The 19716-nt window shown below is 36.4% G+C and overlaps 1 protein-coding gene across 5 annotated transcripts in view; it reads left to right on the top strand.

Moving 5' to 3' along the window:
• The window catches only part of SLC12A6 (solute carrier family 12 member 6), a gene marked incomplete at both ends in the record, with an annotated part of 84197 nt that overhangs the window by 26432 nt on the left and 38049 nt on the right, over positions 1–19716 (top strand). For 4 of the 5 annotated variants that reach the window (XM_079698829.1, XM_079698827.1, XM_079698828.1 and 1 more), the window contains one exon: positions 16795–16839. The exons of the other annotated variant lie outside the window; for it this stretch is intronic. In XM_079698829.1, coding sequence (XP_079554955.1) covers positions 16795–16839 — 45 coding nt within the window. The remainder of the gene's footprint in view (positions 1–16794; positions 16840–19716) is intronic. 5 annotated transcript variants of the gene reach the window in all.

Below are 19716 nucleotides of genomic sequence, written 5' to 3'. Positions count from 1 at the left end.
GCTGGCCTGCTGCCCTGCCCATCTACAGGGGTAGAGGCTGCTTTGCCTTTCTGTTCTCCTGAGACTACTCCTACCTGTGGTCCTCCAACAATGAAACCTAAGCCCCTCTGAAGTAACAAAGAAAAAGTACTCATCTGGGGAAGCCAGGCAACCAGAAAGAGAAAAAGCACTTAAACAATGCAGTAGACCAACTAAATAGAAATGCCAGAGGAGACAGTAACTTGAATATGAAAATAATAAACAATAGGAGCACTTAAGGAAGTTCAAGTGAAGTACGAAAAAAAATTATGGAGCAAAAATATGATTTCCCATCTAAATACTTATTACCACCTGACTTTCAATCCATGCACATATACTTAAAAAAAAATCTCCTCTAAAATGTAAGCACAATAAGAGCAGGAATATTTTCTCTTGTATACCTGCTGATCTTTTGTCAATGCCCAATGTCTAGAACACAGTCTTGCGCATGGTAAGCACCCAGTACATAACTATTGAATAAAGGAATGAATATGATCATTTAATGGCCTGGAAGAGTCAAAGCCCAGAGCCAAAAACACAAATAGATTGAAAAAAAGTAAGCGACTTGGAGAATAGATTCAGGACACCTAACGTGGCTAATATAATTTACAGAAAAAGGAACAAATGGAAGAGAAGCAGTAATTAAATAAATAAATACATTTTTCCTGAGCTAAAGAAAGAGTTCATTATGCAGATTGATGTTCCAGGAAAGATCTCAGTGTTGAAAAAAACACACCTAGGCTTATCCTGGTAAAGTTTTTGAACTCCAGGGATTCATTTTGGAGGCTTCCAGACAGAACATGGTATACCTATAAAGTATAAGGCTCACATCAGAATTCTAATCCACAACACTGGGAATTAGGAGACAGTGGAAGAGTATCCACAGATTACCAAGAGAAAAAGGCTATAATCAGAAATCCCTATTTCCAGTGAAGATATCATCCCCTCTACAAGGGGGAACTATATCATAAATGTAACTTTAGAGAGTGTATTACCTGCTTAACCTCTCTGAGAACATTTAAGAAAGGTTTTTAACCAAATAAAAATGAAAGGGATAGAAAAAGTGGAAAATGTCAGACTCTTTGGGAATATATAAATGCTAAGTAAGGACTCTAATCAAAAGGGACATCAGGGAACAATTCAATAATATTTATGATGTAAAAGTACTAAATAAGTCAAAGCAAAACCTCAAAATTGTGGGAGGAAAAAGAGGTAAGAGCTTTCCAAATGGAGATGAGAGGAAAAAGTGCCAGTAAGCACATTTAAGCACATTAGTCATCAGGGAAATGCACATCAAAACCACAATGAGGTGCCACTTCACATCCACTAGGGTGGTTCTGATTTAAAAAATGGACAATAAAAAGTGTTGACAAGGATGTGGAAAAATTGAAACCCTTATATACTTATGGTGGGAACATAAAATGGTGCAACCACTTTGAAAAACAGTTTGGCAGTCCTTCAAGAAGTTAAATATAGAGTTACCATATGATCTTGCAGTTCCACTTCCATTTTGAGTATAGGTATATACTCAAAATGAGAATATATGTCCACACAAGATATAGTATAGGAATGTTCATTGCAGCATTATCCATGATAGCCCCAATGATAGCAACAACCCAAATGTCCACTAAGTGATAAATAGATAAATAAAATGTGGTATATCCATATAATGGGGTATTATTTGGCAGTAAAAACAAATGAAATACAGATGAATTGCTACTATATAGAAGAACCTTGAAAACGTTATGCAAAATGAAAGAAGCCAGTCACAAAAGACCACATATGATTTCATTTATATGAAATGTCCAGAATAGGCAAATTTATGGAGACAAAAAAAGTAGATTCGTGGTTGCTGTGGACTGGGCAAGGTGGGAGTGAAATGGAGATTGACTGCTAATGGGTACAGGGATTCTTGGAAGGGGACAGGGGAACCAAAATGTAAAATTAGATTGTGGTGATAGTTGCACAACAATGTGAATATATTAAGAAACATTGAATTGAACACTAAGTGGGTGAATTATATGGTATGTAAAGTGTATCTCAATAAAATGTTTTTAAATAAAGGGACTAAGTACTGGTACATGAAACAACTTGCATGAATCTCCAAGGCCTTAATGCTGAATGAAAGCAGCCAGTCTCAAAATAAAAGGTTACATACTGTAAGATTCCATATTTATATATATTTTTTAATTATAGAAGATCATTACACATTTACTAATAATCAAAACATATATATGTATGTGTTCATGTTTATGTTCACATACATACACACTAGAAACAGACTTTTTAAATTGCAGCATGTACGGTAGTTTCTATTTTAATTTCTCTGTATGTTTGAAAATCTAGAAAATGTTAAATTCAGCTTGCATTAAGCAGTTGTCCTTTTACCAATGACATAAAATCAGTAAAGACTCTTAAAATATCAGAAATGTTTACCATATCCTCTTAGTCCCCATAATGCAGAGCTTCAGCTTCTTAATTCCTTAGCTCTGTAGCTCCTTAGAATTTGAATGTTTGGGTCAATTCCCTTCCCTCTTTGTTAAGGAGGTAGTCTATATGGTCAGGCCTTATTCTTCCAAAACCATCTTTTATTGTAAAATGAAGAAAACATGAAATATGTTTGTCTACAGTGCATGAAAAATAATTTGGATCATCCATAAAGCCAAAGAAGGACGTCAGGTATCAACGATCTCTTGAATATTTACAACAATCCCCAAACAATCTTTTCTTCTTTGTCACTTCTTGGTGAGATTTTTCTATGATTTTTAACTGTGTGAGTACTGCCCTCTTCTGTCATTTATACTTTTCTTGGCTAATCAGTTTGTGGATTTGGTCTAAGAAACTGTCTTTATCTTTATACTGTGAGCTTCATTAAATCTGCTTTTTGCTATTATTCTTGCTATCTTCCAAGTGTTATAGACTGCATTAAAATCAAAATCATGTTCATCTCACGAGCTCTTCAACTTCCAGTGGATTTACTCCCATATACTTTAGAAGAGTTTTAACAAAACTTATTTGTTGAATTCATAGGTTTGTTAATTAAAAGACAATACAAGGCAATATATACCCAACAGTTCAGAGGAAGATTAAACCTTCTAGAAGATTAAACCTCAGGGTGGGGCTAAGGAAGAAGAAGCATTTGAATTGGGCCTTTGAAAGATATAGCAGTCAGGTAAGTGGAGACAAAAGAGAGGGAAATTTTCAATGAAAAAGTGATACAAACAAAGATGCCTGCGTCTAGAATCAAGGCTCAAAGCATTCCAGAGAGTGTGGAGCAGAGAGTTCATGACTAAAAACAGCAAATGATAAGGTTAGAGAAGAGTAAACTAGTGCTAGATTATAAAGGGACTTGAAAGCCAGGATTAGGTTTTTGGAGTTCATCCTATTAAGCCAGGGGATTCAAACAAGTAAACGGGGATCTATTTATGGCTGTTTAAGCCATTAGCCTCTGCTACCACCACCATTACCACTACTACTCCCAGCCTGAAAACTGACAGTAGGAGCGGAGACAGAGCCTGCAAAGGCAACCCTTTCCTTTCCGTGGAGGGACTTGAATCAGTACTCCACACATGATGTCAGGATATATATAAACAAGAAGTGAGAATGATCATCTCTTCACAAAATGGTTGGGCACTCCTGGCACTTTAACTTGGAGATCTTTGAAAGTGTTTATTTTTTAAACAATAAAGCAACCTGATAAAGGCAGAATTAATAGAGAGGAAAATGCAGGATTGTTTGACGATAGGAGAATCGGTGGCAGGGAGGATAATTGACTATTTTAATGATACAAGCTGTGAAGAATGAGACTCTAAATGGTGGCGAGGCAATGGAAAGAAGAGATTGGTGTGGAAGCCACAATTGACTGGATTCGATGAATGAGAAGGGGGAAGAATCAAATGTTGGAAACATATATGCTGACTGGTTCTGCTTCTTATCTTACCCACTTTTTAAGTCAATTTTTAAAATCTCCTTTCCTATCAATTAGGTATATATTATATGTTAGGTACAATACATTTATTTATATGTATGGTATTATAGACAAATATAACATTATATAGCATTACGTATTAGGTATAATATATACCTAATATTGTATACAGGTATATTATTAGGTGTATATTTCCTATGTTATCTCCAGAACTTCTCAATTAGCTATGTCCTCATTGTCAGTCCCTCTGACTAGAGTGTCTCCCCTTGTCCATTTTCTCTCACCCATTCTGTTTTTTGATAAACTACCCATCCTTCAAGATTTAGCTCAGTTATCCCCTTGACACCATCCCTGATCACCACTTTATTTTGTTTAACTTCCTTTTTGATTCCCACAGTATTTGTACCTATACTATAACAATTATTTTTATTTTCATAATTATTTACATATTTCCTCTCGAAATTCTTGAGATCAAAGGGTTACTCTTTTGGTATCTGTAGTGCCTAGCACAGCACCTGACATAGAGTAGGCTTTCAGAGTATTGGTTGAACTAATACTAATAATAACAACCACCTAGAGACCAACCATGCTAGAGATGCGTGTTAGCACATGGAAAAACTACAGTGGCCTAGCAATGATCATGCCTGTTGTTCTCTGATAAATCTGGCATTCATTTCATTTGCATATTACACTCTTATTTTCTTACCTAAAATACCACTTTTATTTTTAGACTTCCACACAGAGAATTTTAGTTGTTTTTCATCTCCCTTAGATGTCAAGACTTTTCCTGATAGGACCCAACCCTTCCAAGACGATCCCAGACATGTGCCATGTTTATTCCTCTCCTGTGATTTTGAGTTCTCCATGATTTTTAAGGTTTTTAAAAGTTTTACTTAAAGCTCCTACTGCCTCAGTCCATGTTACTCTTCTCCTTTGGACCCTTGCAGCACTAAAGGCAATACCACAGGTTATCAGCTCTACCACCTTGGGCTAATCATTTCCGTTTTCTGAGCTAGTTTCTTCTGGAACATGGGAATAATTCTTCCTCACAGGGTTGTTGTACAGGTTTGGTATGATGATAGTAGGAAAATTTCCCTAAATTGAGTCACTTAGAGACTATCTTTATAATCTTTCCATTTTTATGTATCATTTTTGCATTCTTTTTTTTCCTACACTGTCAGTGCTTTCCTGCTTTCCTTTATATAAGAAACTTTTTCACCAAATGAAATACCAGCAGTGCTTGCCACTCTATAAATAAAATATAAACTAAAAATAGATGTAATGTAAATGATTTTAATCTTGCTAGATACTATTGCCAAGCAGAGGCTCTGAGCCTGTTAAAAAAAGAGATCATTGAGTTTTGAAGAGATGTTACAGATATTCTAGAACAGACATAAGAAAATTCTATTTGATAAACTACTTCAACTCCCAGGTAACAGGGTTAATGGTAGGGGTGTAGGGAGAAGGTGGAATCACATCCTGATAATCTAAAATCACAGTTATAAAAACCTACCAAGATGTTTAGAACAAATGATTTTAATAAACTTTTAGTGTAAAATTATGATAAATATTTATGAATGCTTGTATTCTTACAGAAGTAATCAAAATATAAAAATAATGAAAGTGGAATAGTGTGGTTACTAAACGTTTTCAAACAGTAAAAATGAAACCATATTTACCATCCTAGGTAGGTGATCTTTATCTCTTCCTAATATCTCTACCCTTAAAGCCCTGACTCTGTCCATAACTGCATTGGCTTTACTTTCTCATGCCCAGAGTGGGGGAGGGGTTCTTTTATAGTTTTTTTATTTAATTAATTAATTTATTTATTTTTGGCTGTGTTGGGTCTTCCTTGCTGCGCGCGGGCTTTCTCTAGTTGCGGCGAGTGGGGGCTGCTCTTTGTTGCAGTGCGTGGGCTTCTCATTGCGGTGGCTTCTCTTGTTACGGAGCGCAGACTCTAGGTGCACAGGCTTCAGTAGTTGTGGCACAAGGGCTCAGTAGTTGTGGCTCAGAGGCTCTTGAGTGCAGGCTCAGTAGTTGTGGTATGCAGGCTTAGTTGCTTTGTGGCATGTGTGATCTTCCGGGACCAGGGATTGAAACCATGTGCCCTGCATTGGCAGGCGGATTCTTAACCACTGCACCACCAGGGAAGTCCCTCTTTCATAGTTTTTTATGTTGAATTTGACTCTTCCACCAGATTATGAGCGTCTTAATGTCAGGAAATATACTCATTCCTTTATTCCTCACAGTAGCTAACAGTTTTAGGTGTCTTTAAAACTTACTGAATTAAATTATTATTGTTTGTTTGAGTTGATGTCATTAATAAACTTGTACGGGGAATGTAGTACAGGCACTCTTGGGTAATTACTATTGTAATTATCTTATCTAAAAATCTCAAATCATGTGTTAATGCATATTTAGTCCAAACTACAAACGTATCAAGTTTTGAAATAAGTTGGGTGAATCAAAATGATTAATACCACATGCCCATACAATTTTAAGCCAGTGAACCCAAGGGTTCACCCGCATTACTTCTATATTTTCCTCAGTACTATTGTACAATTGCAAAATGTTTAAAGTTCCAAGAAATATCTCCAGCTACCTAAATTCTAATTTTTACCGTGATTATTTGCAGCACTACAATTTTTATTATTTCTCTTGAGGATCATTCCATGGCTCATCTCAGTTATCTTTATAGTTAAAATTTAATGCGTATCTACCGTCTCTAATCCTCACAGTAATTTTCTGTGGTGTAGTTTTATTCCTGTTGCATAGATAGTGAATTAAGGCTAAGAAATTATATCATTTTCCCAGAGTTACGTGAATAACATGTGGTAGAGCTGGGATCTCACCTGAGCTTTATCTGCTTCCAAATCCTGTGTTGTCTTTTCTTTATGCCTCGTGTTTTCTCCGGGACAGCTGCACAGCTATCACAGAGGGCCTCCTTTCACCACCTGCATTCCTCATCACCAGCACTGCTCTTCTCCCAGTCATCCACAGCTCAGAAAATGGCATCTCTGTCCATCTAATTGCTTTGGAAAAAACTTTGACTCCTATCTTTCTCTTCTACCCCATATCCAGTCCATCAGCATACTAACCTTGTGAATCCTTCCATTGAAACATACCCAGCATCTAATCACTTCTCAGCACCTCCACTACCACTGAGCTGATCCACGCTACCATTATCTTTTCTGGGACCATTGTGAAAGCCTTCTAACTATTTTCTACCTCCTCACTTGCCTCCTGCAATCTGTTCTCCAGACAGCAGTTATGTTATGTTACCATCCTAGGTAGGTGGTCATGTTAAAACATAAATCAAAACCTTCCAGTGGCTTTTTAGCTCACTCAAAGGAAAATGGTTAAGTCCCTACTATGTCCTACAAGGCCCTATATGATCTGTGCCCCTCCACCGACACACACATTCATCTCTTATCCCACATCTTATCACTTTTACCTTGCTCTTCTGTTTGGTAACTTAGCTTCCTTGCTGTTTATTGAACAGGCCAACATGTACCTGCTTCAGGGTCTTTGCACCAACTGTTCCCTCTGCCCGCAATGTTCTTCCTACAGATATTTGTATGGCTAGAGGCCTCACTTCAAGTTTCTGGTCAAATTATCACATTAGCTGAGAGACCTTTTTTAGATTCGGTGTCTAAACTATAAATAGGCACACAAACCATGCCCCCACTAATCCTCTGTCTTCTTACTCTGCTTTTCTTTTTTTGTTTTATAACTCTTATTACTCTTAACACGTATGTTGTTTGTTTATTGTTTGTCTCTTCCCTACTAACATGTAATCTCTTTTTTTTTTTTTTTTGTGATACGCGGGCCTCTCACTGTTGTGGCCTCTCCCGTTGCGGAGCACAGGCTCCGGATGCGCAGGCTCAGCAGCCATGGCTCACGGGCCCAGCCGCTCCGCGGCATATGGGATCCTCCCAGACCGGGGCACGAACCCGTATCCCCTGCATCGGCAGGCGGACTCTCAACCACTGCGCCACCAGGGAGGCCCACATGTAATCTCTTTGATGGCAGGGATATTGTTACTACATTTCTAGTAATTAGAACAGTGTTTCACATGTAGAAGGTGCTCAAAAAATATTTGTTGAGTAAAAAAATGAAAAGAACTACAAATTTTAAAATAAAATGGACATCAGCTTCAAAGACTAACTCATGATCTCTCGTTCCAGAAGATATCATCAACCTCTCAGCTTTCACCATCTTCACTACAGTCATGATCATATCTTTCTAAGATTTCTGCAGTAGACTCCTGCTTGTTTCCCCCATTTCCGCTCTCACTCCCTCCACAATCCACTCTTCAGCCAACAGTCTCCATCTTCTAAAAGGTTAATCAGACCTATCATGCTGCTATTGAAAACCTTCCAGCTGTTTCATATCATTTTTAGGATAAACTTCACACTCTTTACCATGGTCTGCAATACTGCAAGATGTATCTGCTACCTAATTTGCTAACCTTTCTTTCTTTCTTTTCTTTAAAACTGCTTTCCTACTCACTGTGTTTTAGCCATGTTAATGTTTCCCAAACATGCCAAGCTTATTCCCATTCTAGGGCCTTTGTGTAGCTACTCTTAATGCCCTGATCAGTCTTTGTCCAGATCCTCACGTTTGTCTCCTTTATATACAAGTCTCATCTTAAAGGTTACCTCCTCAGAAAGATCTTCCCTGTGTACCCAATCCAAAATAGCCTCTCCAAAAAGAAAAAAATAAATAAATAAACAAAATAGCCTCTCCATTCACTCTCCTTAATTTTGGACTAGTGTTATAAAGAAAATAATCTTGATTATTAATTTTCTTTTATTCTTTTTCTAAAATTAATTTTTATTGGCATATAGTTGATTGAAATATTGTTAGTTGCAGGTGTACAGCAAATTGAATCAGTTATACATATACATATACCCACTGTTTGGATTCTTTTCCCATATAGGTCATTGCAGAGTATTGAGTAGAGCTCCCTGTGCTGTACAGTAGGTCCTTATTAGTTATTTATTTTATATATAGTAGGGTGTATATGTCAATCCCAAGCCCCCAATTTATCCCTCCCCTGCTTTCCCACTTGGTAACCTTAAGTTTGTGTTCTACATCTGTGACTCTATTTCTGTTTTGTAAATAAGTTCATTTTAATTTTCTTTTATACTTTATCTTCCCATATCTGCGTGAGAATAGGACATTTGTCTTTTTTTACTTACTGCTCTATCCCTAGCACATAGAACAATGCCTGGGACTTATTAATCACTCAAATATTTGAACTGATGGATGGTTGAATGAATTTTTATAATAGTCATCTGGGGCCCTTCATAAATATGCAGAATCTCAGCCTCCTCCCATGAGATCAAGTCATTAGGGTTAGTTATGTGACCCAGGGATTTGTAGTTTAACAAATATTCTAGATGATTCTTTTGACTAGGCAAATCTGGAAAATACTGACTTAATGGGAGTATTACGGAGCGAATGAATGAGTAAATGGGAGTGATGGTTCCGGGAGTTCTCTTTTAACCTTAGTATATTGATATGAATCAGTTGAACATTTCCCAAAGTGTATACCATAGAACACTAATTATATAAGATGTTTGATGAAAAACAAGGTATCTCTTCTGATATATTTAGGAATGCTGAATATTATATTCTTTGGAGATTAGTTAGGTAGCCATTAGCATATTGGAGGGTCTGAGAAATTAAACATTATAGAAATCTACTTGACTATTAAATAGATTTGCCAAATTTACTTAACATTCCTGCTCCAAATCATTTTCTCCCCAAACCCCTATTAATAATAAGGAATATGCACCATACATGAAGTACAGTCCATGGGTCAGTGCTGCTACCCCTGCTTATTCTCTCCATGGTTAGCTGTCTACACAAATCATTTACATGGCAGATAGTTTGGACTAAACTATAAATCCCAGCAGAAACTATCTTTTTTTGACAGATACTTCTAAATACCTTTTAAAAATTATATTTCCATTATATTAAAAGTTCAAATAAGGATCTTTTGACTTTCCTTTATGGGGTAAGCTTGAAGCATAAATAACTAATGATTTAATAACTTTTTGTATGCAGTGCTTTACATTTCCATCTTATTGCTTAATTACTTTGCCTAAAGTTGCCTGATTTTTTTCACCCATCTATTTACCTAAACCCAGTTACTCACATGTAAATTTTCTTAGGTCTGTCTAGTTTTATTGCAGTCAGTTCAAAATCTATGTAAAGAGGATAAGCTTTTCTGATTTTACCTTATTTCAACTTGTTTTCCCTCCTAAGTTTCCCACCAAAATTAAAACCTACTCATAATAGAGAGGCAGAATCTAATAAATGTGAATGTTAGAGTAATTGTCTTTGGTTCCATCTTTAATCATCTTTGCCTAATTCCGAGTCACAGTGGCTTCTTATGATGATGCTGCTTTGGTTTTTTTAAAGTTGGAGTCCAGAAAATTAGAAATGTGTTGAGACTGGTGATTTCAGGTATTTGGTATCTTTATTTCTTTCTTTTAAATTTTTATTTATTTATTTATTTATTGGTTGGTTGGTTGGTTGGTTGGTTGGTAGTGTTGGTTCTCCGTTGCTGCACGCGGGCTTTCTCTAGTTGTGGCTCGCAGGCTCTAGAGTGCAGGCTTAGTAGTTGTGGCGCACCGGCTTAGTTGCTCCACAGCATGTGGGATCTTTCCGGACCAGGGCTCAAATCCATGTCCCCTGCATTGGCAGGCGGATTCTTAACCACTGCACCACCAGGGAAGTCCTGGTATCTTTAAATAGTTTTTGTAGTATGTCTAGATAATATAGACAGTAGCATAATAAGCTAATTGTCCTGATGTATATGCCCTTGGTCATGCCTACTTCTTTTTCTAAATGTTTAGGCAACAGTTTCCACTATTGATTGCATTATTTTAATGAAATTACTGATCTATCTTTAATGAAGACTTAAACCTTTTACACTGAGTTTTAGATGCAAGATATAGGCTAGCTTTATTTGCTTCAAATTCTCTGCCAAGAATAGTAGATGAAGCGATTATCAAAGGAAATTCAGAAAAAGACTTGCTATGGGGAAACTAAGGGAGATAATAAGGCTCTTTAGAAAAACTTTCTATAGAGGCAGTTTTGCAAGTGAATACCACCCACAATCATTTTTTTCTCTCTGTGCTCCAAGGCACATGGCAAGAAATTAAATAAAATCTCTGTTCTTTACCGTTTGCCCAGGATAAACTAAATATAGTGAGCAAGTGCCCATTTTGTAAAACTACTATATCATTACTGTTACGAGGAAATAGTTTCAGTTCATTTTTCTGATGGCATTTACCTGTTGTGAAAAGGTGTATGTTTCTATTTTTAACTTGAACTACCATTTTGCCTGTAGAGTATCACAGGCTTTTGTATATAATCTGGTTGTATTATGACCTAGGAGTGGCTTAATTTAGGAAGGCCATCAAAGGGTTAAAATAGTCACATTATGGGCACATTGTTCCCATTACAGGAAGTAATTTGGTTAAAAGAAGTATCCTTTTGAGTAATATTTAGGACAACTCCCAGTATTAGGCAAACTTGGGTGTGCCCTCATTAGTGACAGAGGCAGGAAAAATGTTAAATGGGAGAGTTCAGACAAAGGACAATAGAAAGGTGCCCAGACACATCTCAGAGCACTGTTATCATGTTGAATACACAATTTGGATTGCAGCCCAGAAACGCCCTTCAACTTAAACCCATTTACCAATTGTGATTTTTTTATGGGCATGGCTAGTTTCATCCTGGTGGGTTCGTGAGCTTAAATTTGCCCTTGTTTCAGCTTTTACATGTATTAATGAAGCATTTATTTGCAGGTCCTTGAGGTTAGTCTTCATATAACCAAATAAGTATCAGGTAAAGGTTGCCCTGCGTTCCTTTAATTATAATAAATGAAAAAACTTGTGAGGAACTATACAGTAGACTTATTTCTACTCATCTCAAATACAGTCGCCCCTTGGAATCCGGGTGGGTTTGGTTCCAGGACCCCTACCACCCTTGAATACCAAAATCCGCAGATGCTCATATCCCTTATATAAAACGGCATAGTACAGTAGGCCCTCCAAATCCATGGATTCCACACCCCTGGAAACAGAGGACTGACTGTATAGGAGGGTGTTCAGGGAAGAGTCCTGGCTTGACTAGAAAATGCACATACATCATGTATGCACAGCTCAGAAGGCAAGGAAATATACAGCAAAGAAGGTGGTAATTCTGGGCTTCCCTGGTGGCGCAGTGGTTAAGAATCTGCCTGCCAATGCAGGGGACACGGATTCGAGCCCTGGTCTGGGAAGATCCCACATTGCCGTGGAGCAACTAAGCACGTGTGCCACAACTACTGAGCCTGCGCTCTGGAGCCTGTGAGCCACAACTACTGAGCCCGCATGCGACAACTACTGAAGCCCACGCTCCTAGAGCCTGTGCTCCGCAACAAGAGAAGCCACCGCAATGAGAAGCCCACGCACCGCAACTGGAGAAAAGGCCTCACGCAGTGATTAAGACCCAACGCAGCCAAAAATAAATAAATAAATAAAAATTTTAAAGAACAGTAGCCCTGAAAAAGTTATTAAAAGAAAAAAAAAAGAAGATGGTAATTCTTTTTAAGAAAAAATGTCACTTATATACCCCCCCTCTAAAATCATACCTATTCTGTCTGAGTTATCTGAGATGTTTTTCTTTTTTTTTTCATAGATACATTCCCTGGCAATTCCAGGTAACTTGTTTTAGGCTATTGTACTTTATTTTAGAGCAAGAAAAATTAGAATTACAGAGTATTGAGAAACACGAACATAGGTTCTCAAACACGAAGACTGTTATCTCCAGCCTTGCTCTTTTGTCAGTAGTGTGATATGTCTTTGGTCACTTATTAACCCAAGCATTCTTCTCAACTTTAGATGTTAAAATCCAAGGTTCTCAACTTTGTTCTGAAAGCACACCTGAGAGGTAAAGGCATTCCCATTAGTGACAGTATCTGGGAATCAGAATCTTGAGAAGGGTATAGTTTTAGGGAGAATAGATGATGCTGATAACTCTTCTGCAACTTTGCCTTTGGAATCACTAAAGTAGATCTAGATGATGACCAAGTTTCTTCTGGTTCTGAAATTATATGATTCTTTCTGTACTCTTCCTTTCATGTTATTATGTACCTGTTTCTCTATAATGATAGGGCCCAATTTTCCCCCTACATGAGGGGGCAGAGAGAGAGAGAGAGAGAGAGAGAGAGAGCGATCTAATACATTAACATGCTATAGAACTGTTAGTCCTACTTTTGTCTTATGTACAAGAACAACCCATATTCTTTATTTAGACAGGAAATAAAACTAGTTTAAATTAAAAACTGGGAATTCACTTTCCTAGTATGTTGGCAAAAATATCTTTTAAAAATTTGGAATTTCCCTTTTTTAAAACCAAATTAAGATGAAGAAAATCTTCTAAAAATATATTATTAAATGCTCACATAGCATTTAAAACTTTAGTTGTAGGAATCAGGTTTTTACCTTATTTCTTCCACTATAATATAGACTATATACATCAGAAATCAGAATTTGTTTAGTATTCTGATTGGTTCTTTCTGTCTGGGATGCTTAAAGTGTTAGATTTAATTATATATATTTATATATTTTATATTTAGAAACACCACGGAAAATGTTATTTGGATTTTGTTTCAAATAGTAATTTTTAATCTTTTTTATATCTTGGACCTCTTTGGCAGTCTTTAAACCTGCTTAAAGCTAGCAGCCCCTCTAGTAACTACCATAATTTCAAAGTAGTGTGGAACCTAAAAGATATTATGAGATATATGCAACAACTATAATGTGATAGGAGAATATCAGATATTTGTTGTTGACAAAATCACTGGTACTTTTATGTAATTTGTTGCCTACATCATATTTGGAGAAAATACTAAACTTCAATTAGAGGTTAGTGAAAATGAGGATGTAATTTTTTCCGTGTTGTTCATAGACCCCCCAGTCTAAAATTATTTTTATTCCTTAAACGCATTCAAGGAATCCAGATGTAATCCTCAGTATCTCAAGAGATCTACTCTTTTTTAAAAAATTCATTTATTTATTCATTTATTTTTGGCTGCGTTGGGTCTTTGTTACTGCGCGTGGGCTTTCTCTAGTTGCGGCGAGTGGGGGCCACTCTTCGTTGCAGTGCGTGGGCTTCTCATTACGGTGGTTTCTCTTGTTGAGGAGCACGGGCTCTAGGCGCGCAGGTTTCAGTAGTTGTGGCACACGGTCTCAGTGGTTGTGGTTCACGGGCTCTAGGGCACAGTCTCAGTAGTTGTGGCGCATGGACTTAGCTGCTCCATGGCATGTGAGATCTTCCCGGACCAGGGCTTGAACCCGTGTTCCCTGCATTGGCAGGTGGATTCTTAACCACTGCGCCACCAGGGAAACCCGAGATTTACTCTTTGAGGAAAGTGTAGCTCAGAGTCTTTTCCATATTTAGCCCTTAATGCTTTCCAAGCCTTTAAAATAAGCAAGAGATTGGTCGTTAAATGGCGACTGTCAGTATCTCCTGGATTAGGAACTTGTTTTATTGTCACTAATTTTATTATAGATTACTGAAGAAAGAGATATTTATAAAAGCCAGTTTAGTCATTTTATCTTAAAGTCAAATCAGAACATATCTGCTAGTAGTAATGAGTGCTTTCGTTATGTCTTGGCTTGCAACTGCTATGGCCACATGTTCCTTTGTCATTAAAAAGAAAATGTAATTCATGTCATAGGCCCTGAATCATCCTTCTACTTTATGGAACTAATATTGCTTGGCCAAATTTATGTGATTATTTGTTTAACTTTTTATTGTAATAAAATATATATAACACAAAATTTGCCATTTTAACCATTTTTTAGTGCACAATTCAGTGACTAATTATATTCACAATGTTGTACAACCATTACCACTGTTTCCAAAATTTCTCATCACCCCAAACAGAAACTCTGTTCTCTGTTGACCTAAATAAAGAGGTAAACTGAGGCAAGCTGGAAAAGATGAATTTATTCAGGAATAGCAGAGGAATTGCAATTTGGGACAAGCAAACTGTAGCAAGCTACAGGTGAGTCCGGTGAAAGTTTGGGGTAGGTTGTATTTATGGGCAGGGAATGTAAAGAGGGGAGAGTTCAGTTTGAGTCAGTTAAAATCAAAAACAGAGACCAGCCTTGAAAACTTCCTGAGCAGACAGAATCAGTCTAGTCACACAAACAAAGCTCAATTCAGCCCACTTTGTGAGACTAACCCAACCTGGGCCATCTCTTGTTCATGCTTCTGGCAAAACTTACCAAGTTTGATATGAGGCAACCTCTGATCAACCCCCCATCATCTGAGAAGATTTTGTTTCTATAAATCAGGCATTTATGGGAAATCAGCCTCTTAGTTCAGTTTTGTCTTCCTGAGGGCACATGGATGAGACTCGCCATTTTATATCCTCCAGTTCTATTTTAGAGGTTTTTTTACAGCTTATTAAGTAATAACATCCCACTCCCCATTCCCCCCACACACACTCCCCAGCCCCCGGTAACCTCTAACCTACTTTCTGTCTCTATAAGTTTGCCAATTTGCCTTTTCTAGGTATTTCATATAAATGGAATCATACAGTATTTGTTCTGCTTCTGGCTTATTTTCTGTAGTGTGATATTTTCATGGTTTATGAATGTTGTAGCATGTATCCGAACTTGATTCCTTTTTATGGCTGAATAATATCCCATTGTATGTATATATAGATTTTCTTCAACTTACAGTAGGGTTACGTCCTGATAAACCCTTCCTAAATTGAAAATATTAAGTCAAAGTGCATTTACTACACGTAACCTACTGAACATCATAGCTTAGTCTAGCCTACCTTGAACGTGCTCAGAACACTTACATTAGCCTACAGTTGGGCAAAATCATCTAACACAAAGACTATTTTATAACAAAGTGTTGAATATCTCATGTAATTTATTGAATAATGAAAGTAGAGAACAGAATGGTGGTATGGGTACAGAACGGTTGTAATGGTTGTTTATTCTCCTGATTGCCTGGCTGACTGGGAGCTGTGGCTCGCTGCGCTGCCCAGCATCACAAGAGAGTATTGTACTGCAAATCACTAACCTAGGAAAAGATGAAAATTCAAAATCCAGGGACTTCCCTGGCGGTCCAGTGATTAAGACTTCGCTTCCACTGCAGGGTGCAAGGGTCCGATCCCTGGTTGGAGAAGTGAGATACTGCATGCTGCGCAGCACAGCCAAAAAAAAAAAAAAAAGTATATATGTGTATACATATGTGTATATATATATGTATACATATATATGTGTATATATATACACACATATATATGTGTGTATATATATATATATATATATACACACACATATATATGTGTGTGTATATATTCACAATCCAAAGTATGGTTTCAACTGAATGCATATTGCTTTTGTACCATCATAAAACCGAAAAATCTTAAGTCAAACCATCATAAGTCAGAGACCATCTGTACTACATTTTGTTTATCCATTCATCTTTGGAGGACACTTGGATTATTTCCACCTTTTGACTATTGTGAATAATGCTGCTGTAGACATTGTTGTACAAGTATCTGAGTCCCTGTTAGCAATTCTTTTGGGTATATACCATGGGTCACATGATAATTCTGTTGTTTAATTTTTTGAGGAAGCTGTGGAATTATTTTTTATAATAGTTCTATTTTTAATATCCTTATATTAATGTTTCTTGAGCATCATAAAAAATTTTTTTTTTGCTTATTTCCTTGGTTGACTTTTGTTGCTGATTTTTAAGAAATTATTTGTTTTGGTCATTCATTTTTCTTTTCTTTTCAATTGTTTGTTTTTCAGACCCGAGTCAGAACTCCATCACAGGGGAACACAGCCAGCTGTTAGGTATAGTATTCCTGTGGGAACTGACTCTCTAAAGTCACCCTTTTCCTGCTTATACTAAGAGACATTACTCCCTTCTCTAATTCTATTTTCTGTAACCATTTTCTACTTTTCACTCCTCAGCCTTTTTTCTTGCTGTTTCTATTCCCAACTTGGTAAGTTTTAGGAATCTACTTCTGCAGTTGATTGTGAAGACTCAATTTAGTTACATTAAAAAGTAATTTTACATTGTCTATGGTTTAAAAAAAGGTCTGTAAGAGTTAGAGCTTCTTTTTTCCAGATAATTTTGAAAAGAAGATATAATATTCTATAATATCTTATGATCACCTTCATTTTCATTCCTGAAAGTACTTCATAAACAGCATAACATTCAGCGAGCCAAAGAAATTGATGTTCCAGTCCTTATCTGTGAAATAAATTATGGAAATGAATTGATTTCTTCTAGGTATCATTTATTTAAATTGCACTAAGCTTGTAATTTGACAAGAATTCCACATTTCAGAACTGACGAGTTTTTTAAATATAAAAATAAAACATACTCTGGTGAGGAATTCAGACAATACAAAAAGTACATATAAAAAAAAGGAAAGGTCTTCTAAAGTATGTCTTCTCCCCACGACCTCACTTCTACTCCCCCAAGGTACTTGCTATTGACACTTTCTTGTGAATTCTTACAGAAATTTTTTATTACACATTTTTATATTATATACTATGACTATCTTTCTTCCTTTTTCTATCAGTGGAGTTATACTATACAGACTGTTCTGTGATTTCCTTTTTTTCACTTAATATTTTATCTTGGACATCCCATATCAGTACATAAAGATTTGCCTCATGTCTTTGTAGTAGAATAGAATTTCATTTATTCCTACACTGTAATTTTATTCATGAGCATTTAAGTTATTTCAAGGTGTTTTACTGTTACAAATTATGTTGCAATGAATATCTTGTGCATATATCCTTGCATTCTCATTGCCAGTATATTTTTAGGATAAATTCCTAACAGTGGGATTCCCCGGTCAAAAGATATATATATATTTTCAAGAAGATATATCAACTTATACCCACCAATGAAGAATGTGGAAGCATATGCAGCTCCCTATCATCAAAAGTAGATATTATCATCTTAAAATTTTTTCTTTAACTAGTAGGTGAAAATGGTGTCTCTAGTTCTTATTTGTACCTCTTTAATTATGAGTGAATTAAGTACTTTTAAATATATTAACAGCTATTTTATGTGTCTGTCTTTTGATTTGAAGTTTACTTTGATTTATGCATTGTTGAACTTTTGATGGTTAGAATATATGCAAAGCAGCTGTGGGAAATATAAGGTATCAAAAAGTCCAAAATAGAGAAAGTACTTGACTTGTTTGCTTATTATAGGTTCAGAGTATTAGTTGAAGAAACTGGGATACTCCTTTTTTGCTCTTTCTATGTTAAGGAATTAAGTTTCTGGTCTTAATTCTCATTCCTTTGAGTGAGTTTATGTGCTGGAACACTGACACCTTAGGCACTCAATAAATATTTGTTAAGTAAATGGTTTGACATGAACATGTAGCTAGAATTGTGATCACCAGGGTCTTAGTTTTGTGGTATTGAGGCTGTCACTATTCTCTTTTTTATATTTTTATATTGGATAGTTTATTTAAACTGTTCAAAATTCATCTTCTCTGTATAAAAATTTCATATTTGGACCAGGAATGGTTAAGATTTCATCGAAAGATTTTGGTAGATTTCCCCCTAAACTGTTAAACTGCTTCTGTCTCTTGATACGTGCCTGATAGGTAGAGATGTTTGGAGGGTGGCTCATCGTCTGAGCAGGAACACGTGTGTAATGGAGGGAGGGAAGGACTTAGTTAATGAAATGGACAGTCAGTGGAGTTGGTACTGTTCCAGTGTTACTAAGCTGGGTTTTGTTTCCAATTATGCACTTGTAGTAAAAGATAGTAGATTAACTAATTGTAGGCAAAAAGAAATAGTATGTGAAGAAATAGTTCATGAAGAATTCTCTCAGTCAGTATTAGTTAAAAACCCTAGTATTTACAAAGAGACTACTCCAGACATTAATCTCATTTGGCAACCTACAATTGCATTCAATTTTAAATAAACCTGGGGATTTATCCAGTTTAGGTAAGTTCATCCTGCTACCCTGTCTGTCTCCTAGGTTCATTAAGTCAAATTATATTCTCCTTTTTTCTCATGCTGTTAGTAACTGTCATCCTCTGTCTCCCATCCTAAGTACATTTAACTACAGCCTCAAAATCCTTACTGGTTTATTTTTATTTTATTTTTTAGTTAATTTATTTATTTTTGGCCACGCCACGCTGCTTGCAGGATCTTAGTTCCCCCACCAGGGGTTGAACCCATGCTCTCGGCAATGAACGTGAGGAGTCCTAACCACTGGACCTCCAGGGAATTCCCCTTACTGGTTTATTTTTTAAAATATGGAGTTTGCAAAAGAGTGAAAGATAATTTTTGTTATATTTTCTAATCATCTTATGGTTCCTCAGAAAAAGCTTTGGTAGCTTGAATTAAAATCTTGCCAGATTCTGTAAAAACCTCATTTAGGATAATTTGGCCCAGTAGTGGAAAAACTGCTTTAGTTGCCTTGCCTGCTGAAGGGAGTTTATAATAGGATCTTTTAAACCTTCTAAATGCTTTTCTTTTCCTGTCAGCAGAGTGAAGTTATTTTGATATATCTACTGTTCCCACTGACTCATCAGATCTCTTGCAAAACTCAGGGTCAGGCTGAGGAGATGTATAGAAGGGTGAAACTCAGTCATGATAAAGAATTAAGCTGTAGGCTTATGATGTATGAACTTTTATGTGTGTACGTGTGTATAATTTTCAATTTAAAACATTTTAGAAAGCAAGCAAGCA

The sequence above is a fragment of the Hyperoodon ampullatus genome, assembly GCF_949752795.1.
Source record: "Hyperoodon ampullatus genome assembly, chromosome: 3".
NCBI lineage: Eukaryota > Metazoa > Chordata > Mammalia > Artiodactyla > Ziphiidae > Hyperoodon > Hyperoodon ampullatus.
Note: the sequence above shows the minus strand (reverse complement) of the source record. Positions and strands in the feature narration are given on the sequence as shown.